General features: G+C 45.5%; 1 protein-coding gene across 1 annotated transcript; it reads right to left on the bottom strand.

Annotated features, from left to right (window-relative positions):
* Positions 1-86: 86 nt before the first annotated feature.
* LOC136576717 (uncharacterized) lies at positions 87-27,703 on the bottom strand. The gene is made up of 14 exons (XM_066576248.1): positions 27,547-27,703; positions 25,000-25,090; positions 23,909-24,103; positions 21,946-21,998; positions 19,732-19,840; positions 18,322-18,361; positions 18,112-18,254; positions 15,855-16,028; positions 12,122-12,194; positions 11,322-11,477; positions 9,264-10,417; positions 7,330-7,478; positions 1,212-1,281; positions 87-554 (listed from the first exon to the last, which is right to left on the bottom strand). Exons 1-14 carry the CDS (start codon positions 27,597-27,599, stop codon positions 342-344), a joined length of 2,673 nt encoding a protein of 890 aa, XP_066432345.1. The 5' UTR covers positions 27,600-27,703; the 3' UTR covers positions 87-341.
* Positions 27,704-27,775: the final 72 nt, after the last annotated feature.

The following is a 27,775-nucleotide window of genomic DNA, read 5'->3' as shown; positions in this document are numbered from 1 at the left end:
ACATCTTGCATTTCTCATAGGGGATTATACACAATAAGACAAAATGTTCCATATGATAACCTGATTTGTAATTAGAACCCGAATGCTTTAAAATAAATGCTTTTATTTAGGCTACATAGTTTTACAAGGGTGTGCTGTGTAGTATGAGTAGTTACATATACATTAAAGGCTGATAACACATTTCATGGGCTTATAAGTAAAATCTCTTTAGAATTTGACTACAGATGTAGCAAACATTAACTTTACATTAAACTTGCAATAACCTCCCTAACAGCATTGCAGTTCAGCTATCACGAGGTGGCAGTCATAGTAATGGTTGCTACATCAATACTTCTAGAATTTCATCCTGTAACTACTGGACTTGAACTTTTTGAAAGACCAATGTCCAAAGCTATCTTGGACTTTTTGTCTGGAATTTCCTCTTTTGAACCATTGTGGAGAAGAATCTTTATAGTTTTTGGATTTCCTTTTTCTACAGCGTAATGTAAAGCGGTCTTTCCAAACTGATCCTGCTGGTCTATGTTCACCAGCCCAATGTTTGTATCCAGGAGCACCTGTATGATACAGTAGACAAAGTGTGGTTATTCAGGTAGCTGTAGTTCATACGGTTATACTAATGTTAAATACCAATACTTGTGTTTTTCTACTCTACCTTATATATTGCCTTCCTGTGGTATAATCACAATAGTCTAGGCTCACTCTTGTGATAAACTGAAGCCCCGATTTGGAGAAAAGACTTAAAACAGACCCCAACAAGAGGCGCACAGTCCCTGCAGCTCTGTATTACAGACCTATATACAAGCTGTGTGCTGCTGTATAGTAAAACATGGCTACATTCTGAAATAATGCTGCCTTTAAGACCAAAAGTCCTAATAGTTATTATATAGGAGGAGTTACCACAGCCTGCAGGATACATTGAGTAGCTGTGCCACAATAACTAAACGCACAAGGTCTACATTAGGGGTTATCCCACCTCAGCAAGTGACAACATAGCATTAGTATATGCTATTACTTGCTCATTGATGAAGGTACAAAAGCTGGGTTCTCCACCAACTGCTGGAATTAAGGTACCCTCCAGAATTTTTTTGCTACTTGGTATCGCCCGCTTCCAACTGCTGTGCAAGTACTGCATCTGCATTTGCTGTAGTCAGACTCGACCACTTACTGGCATATACTATTAATATGACATCAGAACTAAAATGTCTTTGTACCTGACAAATAGTTGGATTTTCCTGTGCAGCTGCATGATGTAAAAGTGTTTTCCCTTCTTCATCTGTTACACTGTAAGTAATTAGGAGAAATATAGACTTGAATGCATTCAGAAGAATTAATATTTCAATAATGAAACTACTTGTGTGTGAGCGATTCTTGTGCTCAAGCCCTGGTAATGTCATCGAAGGTCCTACAACATGTATAAAACGGAGTCTGACCAACAGAAGAACAACAGTTAGGGCTCTTGAAAAGGGCAGGACAAAAATAACAAATTGAGAATACAACAAAGCCGTTATTATTTCAGACATAACTCAGCAGTCCTGACAGAACACACTGACCTACCACGACCACAGAGATCCAGAGGGCTGAAGGACCTGTGATGTCACTGCTGTGGGAGGAGCCAAGCTGTGTTTGTCTTGTGTGGTATCAAGCTGCTGTGTGTGTGAGAGTGATGTGTGGGGATCATAATGCTCATTGCGCCACCAGAAACACTGGTACTATAATTTCCTAATAAGTACTGGTTGTATTATATATTTTGTACATTTCTGTCATTAGTAAACAGATATTGTGCCATTTTAAAAATGTGTTTTCCTGCACTTTACTGCTCCTGGGGTTAGCAATAGTTGATTGGTGGGGGTCCACCGCTCACGATCAGCTGACTGAAGTGCCAGCAGCACTAGAGTGGGCGCCACAGCCGCTTAAGTCCATACCAGGCACAGTGCTGTACATTGTATAGTGTCTGTGCCTAGAATACCAGCTAAATCTCATTTACTTGAATGGGCTGAGGTACTCTCAGGCTATGTGATCGATGAAAACATGGACACATGCCTAAGAAGAGGCCACAGCACTTACCGGATTGGCAAGGTTTCCAAGCGGCAGACCTAACCCTAAACTATAAATGACGGAACCGAAGAATGGATCATCAGCAAGTCCTGGAAAACCCCTTTAACTGGCAGATGTATTCATCCGTGCTTTTATACACTTTATTTTTTTTTTATATGAAGAAACCACTAGAAGGAGTTGTTTTTTTTTTTTGCTGCAAAACCTGGCATGCCATTACATCTCAGACAGATATGCAAATTATTAGATTTGTAGTGCGAATAGATGAACGGTCTTGTCACCTGAGGCACTAAAAGTGGTTCCCCCCTTGGCCTATAAAAGGCTCTGAGAGGCTCCTTGTGTATAGTGACCTCTTCCGCTTGTGTGGGGCTTGTTGACCACTAGACGCCTCTACGATGCAGAGAAGAGATGTCACCCCTTACCAGAGTCTGAGAGGGGCGCATTACTGGGATGTGAGAAACTGGATGGCCGTAGCAATGTTCTGCCTTTAACTCTGACCCACTGTCACTCCTGTTTGCAGTGGTGTTGTGGACGATGAAACTGCACTGCTACGGAGTGGAATCGGATTGCCTTCAGCAATGAAGTCAGGTTTAGTTTGGGCACCAACGACAGCCGTGTTTGTGGCTGGAGACCGAGGGGTGAGCACCTCAATTCTGCCTTTGCTGTGGAGCATCCATCCCCTCCCGTACCACATCTTGCATACAAGCTAGAGGCGGTACAACAGGGTACTGGAGCCTCCATGCCTGGCTATATCTCATATATCCAAGCTCTAATGGAGCTCAGCAGGGTACTAGAGCCTCCATGTTCGCCTGTATCACATCTTGTATCCAAGCTAGAGGCAGCCCAACAGGGTACTAGAGCCTCCATGCCCACCTGTATCACATCTTGTATCCAAGCTAGAGGCGGTACAACAGGGTACTAGAGCCTCCATGCCCACCCGTATCACATCTTGTATCCAAGCTAGAGGCAGTACAACAGGGTACTAGAGGCTCCATACCTGTCCGTATCACATCTTGTTTCCAAGCTAGAGGTGGTACAACAGGTTACTAGAACCTTCATGCCTGCCTGTATCACATCTTGTATCCAAGCTAGAGGCGGTACAACAGGGTACTAGAGCCTCTATGCCTGTCCGTATCACATCTTGTATCCAAGCTAGAGGTGGTACAACAGGTTACTAGAGCCTTCATGCCTGCCTGTATCACATCTTGCATCCAAGCTAGAGGCGGTACAACAGCGTACTGGAGCCTCCATGCCCGGCTATATCTCATCATATATCTAAGCTCTAATGGGGCTCAGCAGGGTACTAGAGCCTCCATGTTCGCCTGTATCACATCTTGTATCCAAGCTAGAGGCGGCCCAAGAGGGTACTAGTTTCCATGCCTGCCTTCATCACATCTTGTATCCAAGCTAGAGGTGGTACAACAGGGTACTAGAGCCTCTATGCCTGTCCGTATCACATCTTGTATCCAAGCTAGAGGTGGTACAACAGGTTACTAGAGCCTCCATGCCCACCCATATCACATCTTGTATCCAAGCTAGAGGGGGTACAACAGGTTACTAGAGCCTTCATGCCTGCCTGTAGCACATCTTGTATCTAAGCTAGAGGCGGTACAACAGGGTACTAGAGCCTCCATGCCCGCCCGTATCACATTTTGTAAACAAGTTAGAGGCGGTTTAACAGGGTACTAGAGCCTCCATGCCTGTCCATATCACATCTTGTACCCAAGCTAGAGGCAGTACAACAGGGTACTAGAGCCTCTATGCCTGTCCGTATTACATCTTGTATCTAAGCTAGAGGCGGTACAACAGGGTACTAGAGCCTCCATGCCCGCCCGTATCACATCTTGTATCCAAGCTAGAGGCGGTACAACAGGGTACTAGATCCTCTATGCCCACCCGTATCACATTTTGTAAACAAGTTAGAGGCGGTTTAACAGGGTACTAGGGCCTCCATGCCTGTCCATATCACATCTTGTATCCAAGCTAGAGGCAGTACAACAGGGTATTAGAGACTCCCGTCAAGTGCTCAGTTTGCTGTAATAAATTATCCCTTTTGCTCTGATATTGTAATCATCTACTTACATGAACGTTGTGATATTATTTTATCTTGTCACCACCAGGAAATAGGGGTGGAGACAAGATTGACAGGGCGGTGACGCCCCCTGTTCCTGATTGTCTGGCGGCTGCCTTCCCTTCCTCAGCCTCACAGGTCCTGCTAGTCACTGAGAATGTTGTCCGGGCGGCCGGCAGGGAAGATACTTTGGCGGGAAAGCTACTCAGCTCCCCATGTGCCTCTCAGCAGTGGGGGCGGTGAAAGGTGCTGAAGGCAGAGGAGGCAGGGGAGCAGTACCAGACACCGGCCTCCCATATCCCATTTAGTGGCCTCGCTGTCACTCTTCACAGCGGCTGTAGTCTCGCACCTCCACTTCCCTTACTGGCGTGGAGGAAGGTGATCGGCCGGCTCCTGAAGCAGTAGGGCTGAGGAGGGAGCGCGCAGGGAGGCTTCAGTGAAGGGGGTAGCTGAGCTCTGCTGCATCAGCGCTCCCCTGTCACAGCAGAAAGAGAGACACTCAGAAGCCACAATACACAGCTGTGGGTGACGCCTGCTCCGGGGACACTGAGAGCAGCAGCATCTGTAGTGGTGTTTGCCTGCCCTTAAGGGTCAGGGATGTGTTCCTGTTAGGCTTACATTATTACCTCTAAATGCTTCCATGTTACAGCTGTAGGAGGAGAGGCCCCCAGTACCGCAGAGTACTACAGCTGTAGGAGGAGAGGCCCCCAGTACCGCAGAGTACTACAGCTGTAGGAGGAGAGGCCCCCAGTACCGCAGAGTACTACAGCTGTAGGAGGAGAGGCCCCCAGTACCGCAGAGTACTACAGCTGTAGGAGGAGAGGCCCCCAGTACCGCAGAGTACTACAGCTGTAGGAAGAGAGGCCCCCAGTACTGCATAGTACTACAGCTGTAGGAGGAGAGGTCCCCAGTACTGCAGAGTATTACAGCTGTAGGAGGAGAGGCCCCCAGTACTGCAGAGTACTACAGCTGTAGGAGGAGAGGCCCCCAGTACTGCATAGTACTACAGCTGTAGGAGGAGAGGTCCCCAGTACTGCATAGTACTACAGCTGTAGGAGGAGAGGCCCCCAGTACTGCATAGTACTACAGCTGTAGGAGGAGAGGCCCCCCAGTACTGCATAGTACTACAGCTGTAGGAGGAGAGAGCCCAGTACTGCAGAGTACTACAGCTGTACGAGGAGAGGCCCCCAGTACTGCAGAGTACTACAGCTGTACGAGGAGAGGCCCCCAGTACTGCAGAGTACTACAGCTGTACGAGGAGAGGCCCCCAGTACTGCAGAGTACTACAGCTGTACGAGGAGAGGCCCCCAGTACTGCATAGTACTACAGCTGTAGGAGGAGAGGCCCCCAGTACCGCAGAGTACTACAGCTGTACGAGGAGAGGCCCCCAGTACCGCAGAGTACTACAGCTGTAGGAGGAGAGGTCCCCAGTACCGCAGAGTACTACAGCTGTAGGAGGAGAGGCCCCCAGTACCGCAGAGTACTACAGCTGTACGAGGAGAGGTCCCCAGTACTGCATAGTACTACAGCTGTACGAGGAGAGGTCCCCAGTACTGCATAGTACTACAGCTGTAGGAGGAGAGGCCCCCAGTACTGCATAGTACTACAGCTGTACAAGGAGAGGTCCCCAGTACTGCAGAGTATTACAGCTGTACGAGGAGAGGCCCCCAGTACTGCAGAGTATTACAGCTGTAGGAGGAGAGGCCCCCTGTACCGCAGAGTACTACAGCTGTAGGAGGAGAGGCCCCCAGTACCGCAGAGTACTACAGCTGTACGAGGAGAGGTCCCCAGTACTGCATAGTACTACAGCTGTAGGAGGAGAGGCCCCCAGTACTGCATAGTACTACAGCTGTACAAGGAGAGGCCCCCAGTACTGCAGAGTATTACAGCTGTAGGAGGAGAGGCCCCCTGTACCGCAGAGTACTACAGCTGTACGAGGAGAGGTCCCCAGTACCGCAGAGTATTACAACTGTACGAGGAGAGGCCCCCAGTACTGCAGAGTATTACAGCTGTACGAGGAGAGGCCCCCAGTACTGCATAGTACTACAGCTGTACAAGGAGAGGTCCCCAGTACTGCAGAGTATTACAGCTGTACGAGGAGAGGCCCCCAGTACTGCAGAGTATTACAGCTGTACGAGGAGAGGCCCCCAGTACTGCATAGTACTACAGCTGTAGGAGGAGAGGCCCCCAGTACTGCATAGTACTACAGCTGTACGAGGAGAGGCCCCCAGTACTGCATAGTACTACAGCTGTACGAGGAGAGGTCCCCAGTACTGCAGAGTATTAAGGCTGTACGAGGAGAGGCCCCCAGTACTGCATAGTACTACAGCTGTAGGAGGAGAGGCCCCCAGTACTGCATAGTACTACAGCTGTACAAGGAGAGGCCCCCAGTACTGGATAGTACTACAGCTGTATGAGGAGAGGTCCCCAGTACTGCAGAGTATTACAGCTGTATGAGGAGAGGTCCCCAGTACTGCAGAGTATTACAGCTGTACGAGGAGAGGCCCCCAGTACTGCATAGTACTACAGCTGTACGAGGAGAGGCCCCCAGTACTGCAGAGTACTACAGCTGTACGAGGAGAAGCCCCCAATACTGCAGAGTACTACAGCTGTACGAGGAGAGGTCCCCAGTACCGCAGAATATTACAGCTGTAGGAGGAGAGGCCCCCAGTACTTCATAGTACTACAGCTGTACGAGGAGAGGCCCCCAGTACTGCAGAGTACTACAGCTGTACGAGGAGAGGTCCCCAGTACCGCAGAGTACTACAGCTGTACGAGGAGAGGCCCCCAGTACTGCATAGTACTACAGCTGTAAGAGGAGAGGCCCCCAGTACCGCAGAGTATTACGCCTGTAGGATGAAAGTCCCCCAGTACTGCAGAGTATTACAGCTGTAACATGGAAGCATTTACAGCTAATAATGTAAGCCTAACAGGAAAACGAACTATAACCCTAATCGTCCTGCCCAGGCAAAAATCACTACAGACACTGCAAAGACCTTCAGGAATTCAGCCAATCGGGAGCTAGGGGTGTGACGTGCGTGTCTTCCATGTAAGCCCTGTCAAACCACTAGCTTTCTGGTGGTGACAAGATACAATAATACCAAACGTTACAATCACACAGAGAAAGTTCATTTAATATCAACAACTCCTTCTAGGGAAGGGCTTTGACTCTGTAGCCTGTACACATGCAGCAACACATACTGTACCTGGGTAAGAAGAAATTGGATTGGCACAGCGTTCTTAGCGTTCTGTCATCTCCGTTGCGTACTGCAGCTAATGAGCGCTGAAAAACACTTGAATTCTCACTGCACGATTCCACTCTTCTCTGCCTTTGAACTTGGTACTTGGATGTTTTCTAGAATATAGAAATAAACCATTAGGTGACATAGAAGTTTTGGTTAAAGATTAATAAAAGGCATGTATTTAAAGGGGTATTTCCATCTTACACATTTATGGCACTATCAGCTATGCACAGGAACAGTGCTCACCCCACCCGGCCTTCCAGCTGTACTATGTGTTCTCCAGCTTGTCACTAAATAGGCTTCGTGCCTCGAAATGCAGTTTTTGTTTTTGCTGATTGTTAATAATTTCCAGTCTCTCCTCTCTCTTCACTTGGAAAAGGTTACCCCATTACTTGCTTTTTCGCCCCCCATTGCTTCACTTGACACCAACGACTTTTTACCATGGCCTCCTCACCAGCTGGCAGCACCTTTCTTTAATGTATGCCCATATATTTAGCCTTGGGCCCAGATACTTGTAATCCCCACAAGAGGCCTTCTCTGGTATACGCGGGCGCAACACCTTTTCTTGCTTTTTATTCAACTCATCCCAAAATCTCGAACAGACAACATTTTTTATGTACACAATGGAAAAACCATAGTGAATGATAGAGATTATACGCAATACAGGTCTGATGCCGAAACTGTAAAAGATGATACTTACAATCATAACCCGCTCAAGTACCATCAGCTAATTCACACACACCTAATATTTTTAGTGGATTTTTATGGGCTGTCCACGAATTTCTGGACGGTCAGCAAGACTGCTGTGGATATACGGTAAATATGTAAGCTGGGAATCTTTCTAGCAGGGAAGGAGATCCTTTAGAAGGGTTTTCTTAAAATTATAACATGATTTTTGTATGAGTGTTTTATCTATAGAGCAAAAGGAGGTGGTGGAGCTGCTCCAAAACACCGTCGATCCTCTTTCCACCCTCTGAATACTTTGAATACTTTCTATATGGACTACTACCTCCTTGTTGTATGAAGAGGATTTATGGGCATCCACTAAATGTGGAGATGATCTTATACTACCCATAGTTATACGTAATATGAATATACTGAGTGTATGTATGTATAATTTTATATATATATATATATATATATATATATATATACACATACACACACACACACACACACACACACACGGCATAATAGGATTCAGGCCATATGTACACGGACAGCAAAAAAGTTCTATGCAATTCATTGCAGAATATGCAGAACTTGGCTGTTGTAAAAGGCCATTATTTACAATGGGTGTATTTACGTGGGCGATTTTTCTTTCACAGTGATGCTGCAAGATAGAAAACCTGCAGCATGTCCTATTTTTTTTGGGATGATATCACCAATTTTTTGCTATGGGAGCAAAAAGCAAATTGCACCACACTCACATGCCGATGCAATTTTCATGCAAGTGGATGGGATTTTTTATTTTTCCTATTGAAACATGCAATTTCTTGTAAAACGAATAGCGATCGCACAGAAAATCTCCTGTTCGCAAGCGCAATATCACTCAGAGGTTCTTGGACAGATATCACGCCTGCCCATGTTAAATAGATATATTTATGCAATAGAAAATGTTGTCTGTGCTGTGATTACTACCATTGGATGTAGCTGCACTGGGTGCACCGCTACACCAACCTTTCCAACCTCCTCGCTGCTCTGTAGTGCATACTACAGGAGCGGTCTTGTCCTTCCCCTTCTCCCCATTAGCACAGCAATAGCAGTAAAGTGCTAGGTTCTAGAATGGTGTCAAAATGACAACAAGCCATATTACATATTTGTATGTCGGTTACTAATTAATAACTGACTATCAACTGGATACCAGAATATCCTGATGTTGGTTGTTTTAAACATACCATCCTATGAACATTGTGTTTTTCTTGGTTGTGCTCTAGTCTTTTCCTAAAAACATCAAATTTGGAAGAGGAGTCAAAATCGTCATCTTCTGAGAGGCTTAGATCCAGCGGTGTATCTGAGAAGATGTATTCTTCATCTAGGGTAGAGTCCGTCTCATAGCTGCTGCACTCTCCACATGAACGCCCGTTACCGGATCTTTTTATGGCTTCACAATCTACCTGAGAGCACAGTTTATCGTAGTCATTGATGTGCTTAAGGTGTCCATGACCTTCACGGATGACATCGTCATCTGCTCTAAGCGGAGTTCTTCTTTCTTCAATATTCTCACGGCTGGAGAATGGCTGAGAATCGGGAGCACCAGAAGTCACGTTATTCTTCGACTCAGAGAGAATTTCTCGTAGTAAAGCAAGTTCTGAAGATCCTTTCTGAAACCTAACATAGTTTTTGTTCTCACCAGAACACGGTACCCCAATGTTTGCATGCTCACAGGATCTTCTTTTTAGGAATCTTGACTTTGCACCAGTAGAACCGCCTTGTGTGTGCCTTTTGGTACATTTATTCACTTTGACAGTGACTGATGTCTCTTTGTTTTCAACAGCGAAGAACACATAGCTGGCTGGACTGCTTGCTCTTCTGTGTTTTGGAGGCTGTATTTTATTCTGCATTGTCAGATCTCTGACTGAACTTGTATCACCAGATGTTCCGTCATCCTTGTTCTCACCAAGTAGAGGATGTTCCTTGCTATTATCTGAAGTTAGGGTGTTGGAGTGTTTATCTGCCATCAGAGTGACTTGATTACGTTTGTCTCTGCTTGTCTCGGTCTTTCCTGAAGATACAAGAACTTTGGCTGTGTTGGAGTTGGCAATGCCCCGAGGTCTTCTCCCTGATGAACCATATTTTCTTATCAGTGTTCCTGTACTCAGTGATGTGTTTCCTTCAGCTGTTCTATCGGACTGGGATGACTTCTTGTTATTGAACTTAGAACTATATGAATCACCGTTATTCTCTTTCCTAGAAGTTTCTTCTTTTCCATCTTTTGTTTGTGGAAACTCCAGTTTCTCAGAAGATACCACCCAGGTTGGGTTCTGGTCATGCCGTGGTTTAGATGTGGTCGGTCTACACTTAACCTTTTTCATCTGACAGCTTTTGGTATCTGAAAATACAGAAGAACCTGTTACAATACACAGCATCCTGTATAAAAGGCCTTGGATGTTCAGGTTGGTGAGGGGTCCGACGAGGCATGGCTGGTTACATGTATCTATTCTACGCACCACACATTACAAACTTACAATAACTAAACATATTAGGGCAAATGTACTATTGAAAATTAGAGTTTTCTGGTACAAATTGTGCCAGAAAACTTTCCTACATACTTTGCACCATGTTTATTGTGATTTAGGTACTTTCGGATACTTTTTTTTTTTGCTGGGTCTCACAGAGGAAAGTGGTGTAAATGGGACGTTGTAATTTGCATAGAGCATGTGCCGCTGAAAAATTGCACCTTTGGAGTCATGCCAGCACTGTCTGAAAAAAGAGGCATATTGATGCTTCTATTCATATCGTCCAGCTATAGTGAGGATTAGTTTATGTTGGAAAATGCTGGCGAAGCTGGTGGGATCAGAAAAGAGGAAGCCCCAAGATCTGCATATTATGGGAACCCAAATAAGGGCTCATTGAGATGGGCGTATGGTCATTGCATATTACGCACGCTAAAGTCCATTGATTTCTATTGGCACTTACACGTGCATTTTTTTCATGTGTGTGAATACGCACCAATATAGATGGAAGATTTAACATACACAGTAAATGCACGTGTTACATGCATATTTACTGAATACTGCATATCTCATGTGTGAAAACTACACGCATAATGCCCAATGACAATACGCCCGTGGGAATGAGCCCGTAGAAAGATTCTGTAACTGCGTGATGGCACATATCAAAGCAAAAACTATACTTTTATCTATTATGTCCAGACAGTCACTTTAACGGTTTTGCTTTTCCGGCAAGGGCTTGATTATAAGGCCATCCATGTCTTTCCCATAGCTAGTAGTTACCTCTGTAGGTTGCTGTTTGTGCTCTGACGGCTGCAGAAACGTGTCCCGTTACTTGTGCCTTAATGGTCTTACATGGCGAGAGCCAATTCTTATATGGAAATATGTACATTGTTGTCCCCTTCTTCACAGTAACCTTCTTGCAATACCAAATGTAGGCTGGTAGAAAAATAAATAATTGCCTGTTATCTTATGTTAGTATGTAAGTGATAGTATATCAACATATTGTATTTAACATTATCACTCCTTGTTTGGGATGTTAAATGATCAAGTATCTAAACAAGGCCACAACCAATTCCAGATATGATGATGTCATCAGAATTTCCTGTCCAGAAATCTAGCTCATGGGTCTCTCTAGTATAACTCCTATACAGCTATTTCCAGACAGGCATAGGATATAGAACAATAGGAAATTGCTGCATTCCCATAGAATATGCTAGGGAGGCCGGGTCATTTACGTCAGCAGCATTACTAAGGAAGAAGCCCTTTAATCCAAGGGCTGCATCCTGCTGGTCCATGATTCTTCATTGTTGCCTGGAAAGTCTAGAAACGACCAATAGTGAAGCCAACATGGATGACCAACGTTTCCATAAATATCATATCAGGTTTCTGCCTTAAACATGGCTGTCTATAAGAAAATAGTCCCCCAATGGTTGACTGCAAAATAAGGCCCTGTGCCCATATCGGTACTACAGGTTCATCTTGTTTGGATCTGTAGCACATATTGTATCCGGTAGAGGTTGTGGGCATGAGTAATACATTAGGCTGTGCTGAAGGTTAATTGTAGGATTACGTAGACCTACCTTTATCTCTTGTTCTTATAGATAAAGCAGTCAGTTCTCCAACATCCCTTGTCTTGACATGATAAATAAAGGCCTTTAAGAGAAATAATATTGTTACAGTATCGGGCATACAAGATTTCTATAGAACAAATTTCCAAATGGAGGTGTCAAAATAATCCCTAATTATATTCACTTTGCCAACTTTCTACATGTACTTCACCGCTCATTCTCACAAAGGGTGGGGCAGGGGTCTGCGATAATATTCCTGGAATATTATGTGTGGTTTAATAGTGAATACCTAGTAGTGGTGGTGGTCCAGGTGATAAAAGCCTTAACCCTTTCCAATCCACTGTCTGACCTCTGAAGACATTATGATTTAAGGCTGTACAGCTCCTATGTTGAAGACATCCGTCAGGGTTCTCTTACTGTATATTGCCAGCCTCTCTGCTGTCGGAGCCTATCCAACGTGTCACCTCATGCAGTACTGGCTTTAGCCAGCAGATAGCGCTGTTGTATAATGTCAGAAAAAGAGTAAGCCCCCTAGGAAAACCAGGATATAAATTTGATTGGAAAGGGTTAATACTGATACCCATTATAAATTCATCATAAGTTAAAAGGGTTTTCTGAGAGTAAAACTAAAATTTCTAGGCAGGGAATGAGCTACAATAAAAAAAAAAGCTCACATTAAAACTGGGTTCACACAGGGTGGATTTGCCATGGAAATTCCGTGTGGAATTTCGCTGCGGCCGCTAATCCCGGGATTAGCCAGCCATGTGGACAAGATTTGTCAAAAATCTTGTCCACATAGGACGGGCCAATCTGTCGCGGCAGAGCCAGCATTAGCCGACACTGCGACGCGGATTCCCCAGCTGCAGCATGTCTATTTTTTTTCCATAGTGGCTGCGCTCCTCTCTATGGAGGAGCCAGCCGCAACGGAAAAGCATGTGGCCAAGCCACTCCAAAACTGGTGGCTGAGCGATACGGGTTTTGAAGCTGCACTTTCTCTGCGGAAATCTTGTGGTTTTTCACTGCGGCAAAACCGTGAGATTTTCGCTGAGAATACGTCCCGTGGTAACCCCACACTAAATGGACCCCAGATCTCATGGCTCCAGTCCCAGTCCTTGCTGCAGCAGTCACATGATGTTCATTATGCAGCATTGGTACTGCTCAGGTCCGTGATTGGCTGCAGTGGGCATGTGTTTAACATATAATCATGCTACCTGGAATCTAGAGGAGAACAGTGGGATCGGGAGCAACAGGGGGACAAGGCAGGTGAATATAGGTTTATTTATTATTTTAGGAGTTGTCACTGAGGCTGTCACAAACGTTTTAGTCCCTGGACAACCCCTTTAATACCAAATATCTCTGGAGGTCTAGGGTGTTTTAATGATTAACACTAGTATTTTATAACATTAAAGGGGTTTTCCGGGCACTAGGAGGTAATGCTAAATAGCGGCTATCTGTATGTTTTATCTGCCACTCTGGACCCTCTTCTTCATCCTGTGCAGCCGCCAATCTGCCGCTGTGTTTACATGCATCACTTCCATAGTAAACACAGCAACAGACTACAATTCCCAGCATGCATGGAGCTTGTCTTGCCGGCAGCACAGTAGCTCCGCCCACGGCTGACAGGTCCTACAACTTACCAGCACCAAGCTCCCTCACTCAGAGTGCCGGAGAAAGCTGTTGAAGCAGACCGGACTACCAACACTGAACTGCAGTAATACAGCGCAGTACTTCAGTCCCCATCCTCCCATCATGCACTGCTCACAGGATGTTGGGAGTCTATTGGCAGGGGAGGAAGTAGCAAATGTGGACAAGATGTCAGAGGAAGTGGAGAGATTTTTCAGGATAGGGGGTCATGTGACATCCATAGAAAATGAAGAAAGTAGCTACACCAGGTCCAGTGAACCTATTACATAATGACTTATTGTGATGATTAGAGATGAGCGAGCATACTCGAAAAGGCAAATTACTCGAGCGAGTAGTGCCTTATGCGAGTACCTGCCCGCTCATCTCTAAAGATTCGGGTGCCGGAAGGGGCGGGGAGCGGCGGGGGAGAGCGGGGAGGAACGGGGGGGGGGGGGGGGGGGGAGATCTCTTTATCCCTCTCTCCCCCCCCCCCCCCCCACTCCCCCCTGCTCACCGCCGCAGCTCACCTGTCACCCGCGCCGGCAGCCGAATCTTTAGAGATGAGCGGGCAGCTACTCGAATAAGGCACTACTCGCTTGAGTAGTTTGCCTTATCGAGTATGCTCGCTCATCTCTAGTGATGATGTACATTAGATTTTAAAATGTTTGTCAGAGCCCGGAAAACCCCATTAAGACCCACCTCTATGAGCCAGAGCAGCCCACAAACCCAGAATGTCCATGTATTACACAGTCATCTATCCACTTGGATGGCCAATATGTAATATTACATTTAGGGCTCGTTCACACGAGCACTGTGGGCATGCAGTATGGGCGTGTGCAGAAATCACTCTTATAGGAACCAATGGTTTCCTTTAGAAGCGTTCACATTAAAGAATGTTAGACTCGCTAAATTCGCCCTCCTAACAAAGATAGGACATAGACTGCAAGGTCGCATCTAAGCTCCGTGGTGCTAGAAAAGATAGGACCTGATCTATCTTTGGTGTGAGATTTTCATAGACTCCTATGGGAGCTGGATTACACGCACCTCACACCTGGGATCGTGTGAACAGGCTAATTCAAACAGCTGGAATTAACCCGTTCACACGATCTTGAGTGCGATCTTTGCACGCGGCTATACTGTGTGCCCACGGCACTCATCTGAATGAGGCCTTAGGGTGCCTTTACACTTACGATAAAATCATGAGTTTTACGCGATGCGAGAGTGAGTAAAAGCGCAGAATTATGAAACCCATGCTTTTTAATGGTTTCCTTCACATTTGCAATGTTTTCACTCATGCGATGTTGCGTAAAAAAAAATAAATGGTGGCATGCCCCATCTTTATGCATTTTGCTTTTTTTTTATCTCCCATGTTTCCTTATGGAGCCTCCTTTTTATCGCAAGCACGAAGTTGCGATTTTCATACAATTAAAATTTTTAACATTTTAACATTAGAAAGGCCTACTGGCTTTTGCGCAAGAAAATCACAAGCGGCAGCGATGTTTATGAGAGAAAAAGCAGCGCTGACGCTCAGAAAAAAAGAATCACAGGGAAAAAAAGACACAATTTTCTTGCAGCAAAATCGCGATCGCCGGTGTGAAGGAGCCCTTAGGCCTCATGTCCACGGGGAAAATTAGATCCGCTGCGGATTTGTAACGCGGATTTGGGCTGCGGATGCACTGTAATTGTCTTTTATTTTTCATGCGGAAGATCAATTGAGCTATGTGCTCTATGAGCTCCCGCACGCGTGATCCGCACTAAAATAGAGCATGTCCATTTTTTTTCATGCTCCAGAAATTTTTTAATTACCATCTGCTGGTATTTATCTACCCGCAGGTGGTCAATGCATCCCTATGGGGCACGGATCCGCGTGCGGGAAAAACGCTGCGGATTTTAATTCTTATTTTCCGCGTGGACATGAGGCCTTACTGTATACTTCAGTAGGGAAAATATACAGCTGATCGCAGCTTCAACAGCAATAAAATCTGATGGCCAGACCTATGACTATGAGCTGATCCTTGGGACAACCCTTTAAACTGAGTGGCCGGGGGTCCAGGTACTAGGAAACCCCCTCGTACATCTGCAATTATTGGCTCCTTTATCGTAAGCAGAGCCCGTCTCTCACCTGCCCTGTGCCGCATGTAGTGGTGTTAGCCGATGGATTTTGAAGGTAAACTGTATCTGATCCCCCATTTCCTCCATATAGTTGTATATACAAGGAAGGTGCCGTTTCTTCTTCAGATTTGACCATGATGTGGACAACAATTTCATAATCTATGTTCTGACTTGTTGCTGGCACCTGCAGTGTACACAGAGATTATACATGTATCCGTGGTTGCAAATCCCAGCGGGATAATTATAAATCCTCAACCAGCAAGAAACAATGCGAACTGACAGGCTGGATTATTCGGACTTATGTTGCGAATCCGGTAAAACAAGGAGATCCCTCTAAACCATAGAAACACTTGATATACCATGTATCTATATATGATGATACATAGCAGTTTCCTAGTACACCGCATATTCAGGATGACGATTGCTTCCTTTATGATGGCCGCACTGACATGACAATAGACATGACGACTAATTGCTTAATCAGTGGATCACTTCTGGGTAACGATGAAGGGATTATGATGATATAGGTACAGAGGCAAGTAAAACTAATTGGTGGAATTCCCTGGATTTCCTCATGGATTATTCATAAACGGTGGTCTGATTGTTATCCAAGTCACAACTGTAGACAAACATAATCCAACTAAACGAAACTAAACAGTTGTATCGTTCACACCTTGTTTGATGACCTTGAGTAAACATCCACAGTGTAGAAAAAGTAAATGAACCACTAGATTAATGATTTTGCAAAAGGAGTTTCAATTAAGATGAGATTGGAAGTGTGGGTTTCACAGGTGCTTTTCCCATTAAAGCGACTCTTCAGGCCTGGAAAAACCTATTGTCAGGATAGGTCATCAATAGTCGATCAGCACTCAGGATGCCTGCTGATCAGCTGAGCCAATTGTCATTGTGGACAGAGCTGGAAGCAGACAATGCTGTCAACATTGCAGCGACCTGGTTAATTCAGTGGGAGCTGTGCCGGCAATACCAAACGGAGCTGATGGAATACAGACTGCACTATCTACTTCCAGCGCTGTCCACACTGACAGCAGGCCTGGAGATCAGCTGATCCAAGGGGATCCCAAGTGGTGGACCCCCGCCAGAGCTACTGATGAACTGAAACACATTTACAGGGAATGATCAGTCCAAAATTCCTCCCCAACATTTGTTCAAGAAGCTCTTTTCTAAAGGGAGATCTAAGGCTGCCTGTCCACGGACGAGTTGCCATTGCGAGATCTGTGGCAATAAATCCTCCTGTGGACCTCACATGACACGCTTTCCACGGGCTAACTATGGAAAGCGCAGCCTGACGTCTACGAACGGAGAATCATAACAATTCTCCGCTCGTGGGATTCAAATTGCGGCATGCTGTGATTTGCCACAATTTTCCATGGTAAGCCTATTTATTAGATAGGCTCACCGCGGTGACCTGTCAGTTCTCCCTCCTGCTTCCAAGCGGCGGAATATCGCTAGTGATATTCCGCCTCGGGCCTTAGGCAGGCAGCCTAAGGCACCCTGCACACGGGTGGAAATTCCACGGCGGGATTTCCCACAGAATTTTCACCTGTGCCCGCCTGCATAGGATTGCATTAGATAAAGCAATCCTAGGCAGACGGCCATGATTTGTCCGCGTGAAAACACACGCGGAAAAGAAATCCCGGCATGTTCTATTTCTGTGCGGGTCTGGCAGAGGCCCGCACAGAAATGTCAGTGGTGACGGGCCGGCTCCGTTCTGCGCATGTGCCAGCTAGCCGGCACACAGCCCAGAGAGGAGACGCCGGGAGCGGGTAAGACGCAGGCCTCTGCAGGGGCACTGGACCGCATCCCGCTGCGAGGAGTCTTGCAGCGGGATCCGACCTGGCCGTCTGCAGGCGGCCTAAAGGTTATTAAATTGCTCGGTTTAAACACATAGATAGTACAATACTTTGTGTGTTATTAGTTTAGCTAGATTATGTTTGTTCATAATTTGGACTTGAATAACAATCACACCACATTTTATTACTAACCAGTGCAGAAATTCAGGTAATTCCATGGGGTGCACTTACTTTTTCTTGCAACTGTATATTGCTGAATATGAAATTCACTAATATGCAAATGCGGATTCATCAATAGTTTATTTGTAAACAGAGTCAAATTTTAAAAAGGTATACAAGATTAGAAAAAAAGCATCTGCTTATATCTGCAATACCAGAAATGGCCAAATGGACAAAGGTGGTGCTGTTTTTTTTTTTTTTACAGTGTGCGATACTATAGAGAAGGCAGTAACATACTGTCTGATTCTTCCGTACGCCCAGCTTTACTCTCTGACTGCCTGTATCCAGAAATGAGGTTTCTGTATTGGAAGAAGCAGTTGGAACATTCACATGTACGGAGGTAAGTGATCGCTGCCCACTTGGTTTTAAAGGGGATTCTCCTATGAAGAAAAGTTATGTTACTTGTTTCCTATAGCAGATTACCCCCTCTCCTCAAGTGAAACTTACTCCTGTGTTGCTGAGGATCTTGTAAATCATGTTCTGAAGTCTAAAATAAAAAAAAAATAAAAAAAGTTAAAATATTATATTACGTAGGACAACACATTACATGTTCTTGCAAACAGCCATAATAGGGCATTTTGACATAATAAAGGGATGCCCCCTTTATTTATAGGGGCATCCAATGGAAAGGTAAGGTGACCCATTGATTTAATCAAATCATATGTTATTGTATTCTCTGCAGGACTGATTGTTTTGTTTGCCCTTTATGGACGGACCACCAATGGTCCCCACATATCCAATACTGCACACACTACGCCTGGGGGCCAGCAGCCATCTTTTCCTGCAAGAGCTGAAGTGCTGGTGCCAGGGGCATGTAGATCAAGTGTTCTTACACCAATTAGGGTGCTTTTTGAGCACTGCCAGCTATGGTTTGCAGTTGCATGGAGTATTCCATAGGGAACCTGTATAACCGAATTTATTCAATGGGAAACTGGCTTTTAATGCAAAAACCTTATAAAATGAAACGCTAACGTTTACCTTATTAAGTTGTCACGTGTGGACAAAATGTGTTTTTTCTCAATGATGAGCTAATCACAGGGTGTCCTTCTACTGCAACCCCGTTGATTAACTAATACGAGTGTGGGTATCCAGCAACAGGTGGTCATTTCCACTGCAGCACGATCACAGGGGAAATGTAGTATTACCTAATGTTTACAGATACCCATGAGCTGTCCATGGAATACATGGACATGTATGGGCCATAGATAAGGGTCTTAAAGAGTTGACCACCTCTGTATGAAAGGGGTATTCCCTTCTCAACCAAATATGGCTGAGAATACCGTTCGCCGCAGCCAGAGGTAGGATTACAGAAACAGCCAAGCAGACTGTTCTATGCTGTTTCTGTAAGCCTCCCTTCACATGAGCGCGTGTGTATTCGAGCGTGCGTGTATTCCAGCATGCCTCAGCACTGCGTATTTGTGGAATGAACATTGCTTTTTTGCGCATATGTCAGCGTATTTTACTGTACTTTTTCCATGCACAAGGCATGTTAATTTGCGAGCGGCAAAGACACACCAATTTGAATGGCTAATAAGCCTAATGATTTCCAGATGTGTTCTTTTTCCTGCGCAATTATGCATGTTTCAGCATCTCCTACGTATTTTGTGTGCATTTACGCAACCCCATTGACCTCTTTAGGAATTACGGAAACAACGTAGACTAGCCAGTTTAGTTGTCTCTGTAATCCCAGCCAGCAGTGGGTGCTTTGATGAGGTCAGTGGACCCCTGTTCTGGTGCACCTATGGATATGCTGTAAATGTACACAATGAGAATACGCCTCTAATTCAGAATTCCCCAATATGCTTTTTGAAAGTATGTTTCATAGAGCAATCACATGAAGAATGATTTGCTACTTACAATGGCCACAATTAGATTTGCAGCAGATGAAATGAGCCTTTTAAATTCTCCATGTGATACGGCTTGTCTGGGTCTTCGGTCAATACCAAAACAGTGGACTGTCCAGTCACTAGAAAACAAATACACGGTATCAATGGTTAATAATGAGCCTCTCAAAATCATATGGAAGGTTACAGCATGGCATAAAAGTACACCCAGAGATGCCCCTTAACAGTTCTGAACAGGCATAATGCATATATAGTCATCTTTCGATTGGACCTGCAAACACTCATCTATGCATGAACAGCTAATATTTTATACTGGTATACTATGAGTGTTAAAGGGGTTGTCCAGTTGTAAACTACTGATGGCCTATCCCTAGGACACGTTATCAATAGTAGATTGTTGGGGGGTCCACTGCCCAGCTGTTCAATAGACCCGTGTGCTCATGCAATGAGCTGATTTCTGCAGGAAGTGAGGCTTGGTATTACACACAAATTTCTCATTCACTTCACTGTGATCTTTGCCTGTAATACCAAACCTGGCCACTGCAGTGGGAACAGAGTTGTCTGTTTCCTGCAGAAATCGGCTCAGTGCACAAGTGCAATAGGATCAGAGGGAGATCCTGGACAGCAGGCGCCTGCTTATCTGCTATGGATGGCCTATTGTAAATTATTTATGGCCTAGCCTTACAACTAGACAGCCCCTTTAAGCGGATGATAAACATTAAAGAGACTCTGTCAGCTACTTTAAGCCCTATAAGCTAAGCATAGAATGGGAGGACTACTTAGTGTGCACCTCAATGCAATTAGCAGTGGGTTTCAGCTCTGATAATGGGGAACTGCAGGGAAGTCTAAAACTTCCATCCCTGAACTCCGCACTCATTTACTTGAGCTTAGCTTATAGGGCTCAAATTAGCTGACAGATTCCCTTTAAAGATCGCTGAACTTGCTGATGTTAGTGACATTGTCCAACTTTCTAATATATACGGGGGTCTCCCAACCATCCTTCAACAGCAGCTGACGGAGGACAAAGATCTGGTAGATCTGATTATTTTGCTGTATCCTTTGTTTTTGCCTTTTGGGGTCTGGCAGCAGTAAAGGTTCTGGAGTTTCCAGGTATTCAGTAGGTAACACCCAGCTGTCAGAGTTGCTGGGTGGAAATTAGACAACGTGATACCAAGTATCTCTTGGGGTCAAGTGGCATAAAAAGTGATGTAACAAACTTGAGTCATAAAAGGGTAAGTCTTGGCAATGCTACAGTCTCTTATTCTGGTGGCACAGCAACCAGGCCATTTGAGGTAACTAGCATGCACGCACTTAGCACGGCTTGGCACTTCTTCTCCTGTCTCCAGGGAGTCTCTCCTCTGGAGGCCACTGATGGCCACCTGGATCTGCTGGTACTCCTCAGGGATTACGTCCACAATACCAGCACTTGTCAACTGCTCGTCTCATACAAAGCGCTTGTGTAAGACCTGCCGATCACACAGCTGCTCAACCAACAACACGGTTGGGCTGGAACCCATTACAGACTCATACCACAGCCGCCTGATGCCATCAGCGAGACTCCGCCCATTGAAGAAGTATGCAAGCTCCGCCTCACCCCTACGTATCAGGGTTTTACTGGTGGTCAGCTGTGTGCTGCACTATTCTTCTTGTCTAATATGATGGCGTCTCCTGATGTACAAAGACAGTCTTACATCTGCACAGTTCGAATGACAAATAGCAGTGAAGATGAAACGCCTTAGCGCCTTTTCAGGTCTCGTTATTGGCGCCACCCAAGAATTCCATCCTACTTTCTGTTTAAAATGATGAAAATGACACCTCTGGATGGGACCTGTCTTGGCCTTTAATAAAGACTGCTAAACCAGAAACCCGATAGGACCATTTGTGCTGGTAAGAATAACGTGCTGGACTGCGCTATTCTTTCCGACACAAAATTCCAGAAATTAACAGAAACCTGCGAAATGGAAACGTATTGTTTTCTGTTTCAGCAGTTTTTATTAATTGCGAAGATAGGTGCCATTCAGGTGCAGTTTTGGTGATTAAAATGGAAACAACGACAGGACCCCTGGAGGAGCCAATAACCATGTCTGAACAGGGTGTTCGCTTAATGATATGTTACAGAATGTATTCAGGTGTATGCTACTAGAAATTCATGAAAACAAATGACATGAGATTATTTCACCTTTACTGAGCTACAACAGATAATCCTCCAACTAGAAGGAACAATTACCCATCTTTCCAGTTCAGGTCTCTGAGAAATACATCATTTCTGGCAAAACTTTCCTGCAAAAACAGATAATAAATATAAATAGTTGATGTAACACAGAAAACAAATGTTTAAGAGAAATGTAACAATTCATTTTCATAGGTTTGCATACTTGTACTTTACATGGTGCTCCGATTTTACATAGGCAATGGTGGCATTGGATGATGTATTCTGGGGGGAGAATATGTGCCTCAAGGATGAACTGTAAGGCATTGTTACATGGGGTCCCTAGAGGACTCTAATATGAATTCGTAGAGACTATGGCAGAAAATTACTAAGTCCAGCATTTCTAATTCCAGTTTTAGGGCTTATTTACACGTCCGTATATCGGCTGGGTTTTTACGCCCGGCCGATATACAGTGTCTGTTTCTGCAGGGGGAGGAGGTGTGCCAGGCCAGGAGCAGTGCACTGAGCTCCCGCCCCCTGCCACTGTTTACAATGGGAGGGGCGGGGCTAAGTGCTGCCCCCTCCCATAGCAAATAGTCGCGAAGGGCGGAGAGGGGGCAGGAGCTCAGAGCACTGCTCCCGACTCTTCCAGTCTCCTCCCCCTGCAGAGAGAGACGCCGTATATCAGCCGGGCGTGAAAACCCAGCGGATATCTGGACGTGTGAATAAGCTTTTAGTATAATTTCTCCTAACACATAATGCATGCAGTACATGAAGAGGTGCACATCTCTTCACCTCCATGCACCTACACAGAAATACATGCAAGGCCCAATCTGGTGTACATTTCTGGCATAATTTGGTTTCTGGAGTAAATTATACAGAAATCTGTCGGTTCAGGGTTGGCCTCACCCTCTCCTGACAAACCTCTGCCCACTTCTACAAAAGTGTCAAGGCCAGCACAAAAAAAAAGGATTGCTAATTTTTGCGCAAATCCCCTTGCGGAAAGAATTATGGCTTTTTATGACAGAATCTGAATTTATATATGTCCCCCTATGTGTGCTGCCCTACAGGGTTCAGGGACATAGAAATACATGCCAGAATTACCATTTAATGACTGATGAATGAGTGGATGTCCTGATTTATCCCTAAGACATGAAACCATGGATGTAGGTGTAGGTTCAATAGGATCTGCCACCAATCTACTATCTATAGACTGCTTTCTGGAGGTCCAACAGACTGGGTTTTGGAGATGTTTGCAGCTGCTTATCCCCCCTACCCCCTATTGTAATAATTTTCATGTTTGTCTGATATTGCCGGTTGATGGCATAGTAAGCAGCCAGACACATGATGTAGTGCACATTTATGGCCAGCATCATTTTATTTTTGCCTAAAGCATGGCAGCACAACTGACTATAAGGGTACATCTGCTGGAGCCCCCTGATCAGCCACTACTTCTGATTAGGGCTGCTGGTGCAAACATATCTCCTCTGCAGCATCATCATACTAGGCTGGGTTCATACTAATGATTGTGCATGCTGTTGTATGGCTCTGCGCTAGGAGCCAAGCACTTGAAAAACATGGCACATGCCAGACCCAAATGGCACCAGATGGACCCCATTCACTCTAAAGGGGTCCGCCCAGCTTCTGGCGTGCCCTCCAGTACTTTACCAGACAGGACAGTACAGCATGCTGCTCTATTCTGTGCTGGATAGGCACTGGAGGCTCTGTGTGCGCAAACATACCCGAATATGGGTACACTCAGTCTGAGTGGTGGAGCCCTCACTATGATGCAAGGCAGTGAAAGATGGCAGCATGTAGGTAGCTAGATGGCTGAACTGACTTGTAACATGAGGCACTGGCACCTTGCTGAGCTCACCTGTCCTACTGAGCTCTATGAGGCTGTCAGACCTAATATGGGGAGTGATAAGCCAGGTGGGGGTACAGCCCCTAGGAGTGTAATATGCTGATCCCGTGCTAGTATTTGTTACTGAATCCCCTGCAGATCACTATATGAAGTGCATGCTGTGCGGCTTTAACATACGGGGACGGTGAACGAGGACATCTTCTCTTGGATTCGCCTCTGCACTTGTTGCCTGTGGCCTGGATTTACGTCCCCCTTCTTGTTCCATCCGGCTCCACATCTCCAGGCGTAGGACCTGAGGGAGGCTTCCAATTTGTTATCCAGAGAGTTTTCCTTCAGTCTCCGAGGTGGGGGCCGGGTATGTCGTCCTGCGGACTGTAATAAAATGACCTATTATCTCTTCTGACGCGTCTCTTTTAGTAAATACTGGTATTCTCTGTGAAAGAAGAACCCTTGAGCTCTGCATTGCTCTTTTCCTCTGTTATTCCTCATGGAAATGTTTGATTACATTGACAAGTAGGCGTTACCATTCCCCTTGAAAACAGGGTGTGGTCATGACTGATTGTACAGTGGCAGGGTTACTAGTTACCAATAATACCTTTATTGTATCTTTTGTATGACATACAGTAACTGATTTTGTGTCTTACCTCTTCATGAAATGTAAGTTATGCCGTTACTGTATTTTTCAGAGGCCCCAGCAGTAATAGTAACCCCTGTACCTCCGGCTGGGCAGGCACCCCACCAGGAAGTGCTTTACCTCAGTCTGTAGCACCAGTCTGACTGCCACTGATATAACAGACTTTGACTCCTGTCCGCTTTCCCCGACATCGGTGTTACTCTACGTCCGTACAGAGCACAGACACTGGCAGAAGGGGTCAGAGGTTACAGTCTCTGATAATCAGCGGTGGGACCGCAGGGAGGAGTGAATACTTCCTGATGGTCCTAATAATTAATTACAGTGTAAAAGCATTATATCTGATCATTATGGCAGCGGTCAGAGGGGTCTGGTGCTGTCAGACCCTCCTGAAAGTAGCCCAAAAAATGCACAAACTTCTTAGCAAGATTTTTGCTTCCTAGAAAGTGCCTCTTTTAGTCCGAAAAATATGGTAATAAGAAAAATGTAACTTTTAAAACTGGTTTTGAGCTTCTTTTCTCTTGCATTGCAAAAACATCTGCCATGTGTTATATGTCCTGTAATGAAAATGACTCTTATACAAAGGTGTTATGTGATAGAATGTACCTCCACATTACTACACGATTTCTATACTTACCTGATACAATCGAAGTTTTCCGTTTGAGTCCTTTTGATTAACAGATAAATCAAACCCGGCTTCTTTTCTCTCTACATCAAGATAATACTTTCTGCAATTGAAGACATTTTATAATTAGCATAAATGACAAGTCTCTAATATCTTAAAGTTACAACGAAATACAAATTCTAAATCAAGAATTCAAACAGTGCTCCCTTATTTAAATATTCCACAAATGGAAAATGAAAAGGAGGAGTCATCTGGTGCCAAGTGGGCACACCTGTAATAAGGAGACCCACGTAAGCCTGTAATTATAATCCCCATCCGCGATCCAGCAGGTCACCGGAGAGCCAGCTGACATCCAACAAGATTTCTCCCAACAAGAGATCTTCGCTTAACCAGAGACATGTAAAAACAGATACAACGCTCACGGGATCCGGGATACAAAGCTCAATGATCCAAAGAAAGGGCGGTATATCAAATACCGTCTTTAATGCTACGCGTTTCCGCATAAGCCTTTTTCAAGCAATACAATAATTTAAAATTGTGCACACATATATATATATATATATATATATATATATATATATATATTTATACACACACACAATAATTACTCCTACCTAGCCGGACACCAACTCCATGTGGGATCCAGCGGGAGGAGTTTGATCGATGACATCACTACGTGTATCACATGTTACCATGGAGCGCAGCGTGCGCTCCGATATTGAATGATATGGAGCGCTACACCTGCGTTCCACCGTTACTATCACTGAGACAACCGTGCCCATTTATAAAAGTCATTCATGAATGATACTGAAAACACATTGTAGAATACATGATCATCTTATATACGATGTTTGGTTTTTCATTAAAAGCAACCGATTATAATAAAAACATTTTTATACAATGATCATAAATTACATTAATATCAAAAAAGAGAAAATAAAACAAAAACATCAAGTGTTGGCTGTGATTGGCTAAGCGTCAGCCAATCACAGCCAGCGCTTACAGGAGGCGGGGATTTTTGAATCCCTGGCCAGAAGAGAAGAAGATGATCACTGATAAGGACCCGGGGAAAAGATGCGGCCGGGCTGACAGTGAGGGACAGGTGATGTATGTGTGTGGTTTTTTTTCTGCAGCCAGGGCTTAAATTTTAGCTTTGACAGCAGGATTTCTTACTGTCAAAGTTGCATCGCACCGCACGAAAATCGTGTTTTCGTGCACTGCAATGCAACAGGGAGGAAGGCTCCCATCTCACCTCCTGGCGCCCTGCTGTCACTCTCCTCCCCCTGCTGCTGGTTGGCTTCCATGTCTGCTCCCGATCCCGCTGCCACTCTTCCCAGTGGCAGCAGCGGGGGGTGGCTACCATCTGGAGGGGCCGGGGCTGAAGGCGGGACAGCCCACAAAACAGCAGCAGCCGATTGTCAACCAGCAATTAACTGGCCGTCCAGGAGGAATAGAGTGCCGACTGTGGCACACTGCCAGCCAACTGGAGGGAGTGGCATGTGGGAGCTGAGGGTCCGGGTGTGAAGACGGCACAGCTGCACAAAGCAGGAGCCTGTCACCCGATGCAAATAACAGTGGGGATGGGGAAAAGCACAGACGAGGAGCCAATCAGCAGCTAGGGGCGTGACCAGGGCATTACTTCCAGCTCTGCCCGGTCACCCCTAGCGCTCGGTGTCGACATATGACACCAGTACCAGCAAAGGCAGGATTGAGGCGCTCATCCCGAGGTCTCCAGACATGAACACGATCATCACTGCCCAAACTAAACCTGGATTCGTCACTGAAGACAACCCGCTTCCAGTCTGCAGCAGTGCAGATTCATCGTTCACGACACCACTGCAAATAGAGGCGATGATGGATGGGTGATAAAGGCCGTACATGTAATGGGGGTCGTAAGACCAAATGTCCTTCAGCCAAGTGCCTGGGAATGGTTCTGATAGACACAGGGCTGTAACAATGGCGCCCCCTGTGTCTAAGTAGTGGACATGGAAACAGTTGGAGCTGCTTGTGGTTGTCAGATGCTCCTCTCTACTGGTGGTCTGTAGGGGGCGTCCTGAGCCCAGTCGCCTTGTGTGCCCTCACACATCCACTGGTCCCGACACCTCCTAACAGTCTGGTCAGAACGGCCTGGTGGGGGACAATTCATCGATACGACCATCCAGCTTCTCACATCCCAATAATGCGCCCCTCTCAGAATCTCTTCTCTGCGTCGTAGAGGCGTCTAGTGGTCAACAAGCTCTACACAAGTGGAAGAAGAGGTCACTGCACACAAGGAGCCTCTGAGAGCCTCTTATAGGCCGGGGGGGGGGGGGGGGGGGGGGGGGGGGGGGACGACAAAAGTGTTCATCCAATCACATCACAACTCTCATCATTTGTAGATCTGCCTGAGATGGAACTGCATGCCGAATTTTACAGCAATACTACAACTTCTTGTAGGGGTGTTTTGTTTTTTTTTGTTTGTTTTTTTTACAAAGAGTGTAATTCCTATAATACTGCCCCCTACTACTGCTCTCTACTACAGCTCCTATAGTATATATCAGTCATCATACAGCCACTCACAGCCTGGCAGCCACCTCCGTGATGATGGAACTGCTGGGGACTTTGCAATCCATGCTCCTCGCTCGCAGCCTCCCGTCTTCTGCGGATGGATGTTTCCTGCTGCCATAGTAACAGGGTGTGGACCAGGCGGCAAGCTTGATTCATCAGCCAGGTAAAGAAGCTGTCTTCAACAAAATGGCGCATACTCTGCAGACACAGAGGATAAGCGGAGTTTTATCTCTCGAATCTG

The sequence above is a fragment of the Eleutherodactylus coqui genome, chromosome 8 (assembly GCF_035609145.1).
Source record: "Eleutherodactylus coqui strain aEleCoq1 chromosome 8, aEleCoq1.hap1, whole genome shotgun sequence".
NCBI lineage: Eukaryota > Metazoa > Chordata > Amphibia > Anura > Eleutherodactylidae > Eleutherodactylus > Eleutherodactylus coqui.
This window is presented reverse-complemented; position numbering and strand designations above follow the sequence as displayed.

Coding starts and splice junctions, on each gene's coding strand:
- LOC136576717 (XM_066576248.1), bottom strand. CDS start 27,599: ATGGATTGCAAAGTCCCCAGCAGTTCCATCATCACGGAGGTGGCTGCC. Junction 21,999..23,908: donor TGTCCTCGTTCACCGTCCCC/GTATGTTAAAGC, acceptor CTGTTTTTGCAG/GAAAGTTTTGCCAGAAATGA. Junction 555..1,211: donor AAAATCCAACTATTTGTCAG/GTACAAAGACAT, acceptor TGTATCATACAG/GTGCTCCTGGATACAAACAT.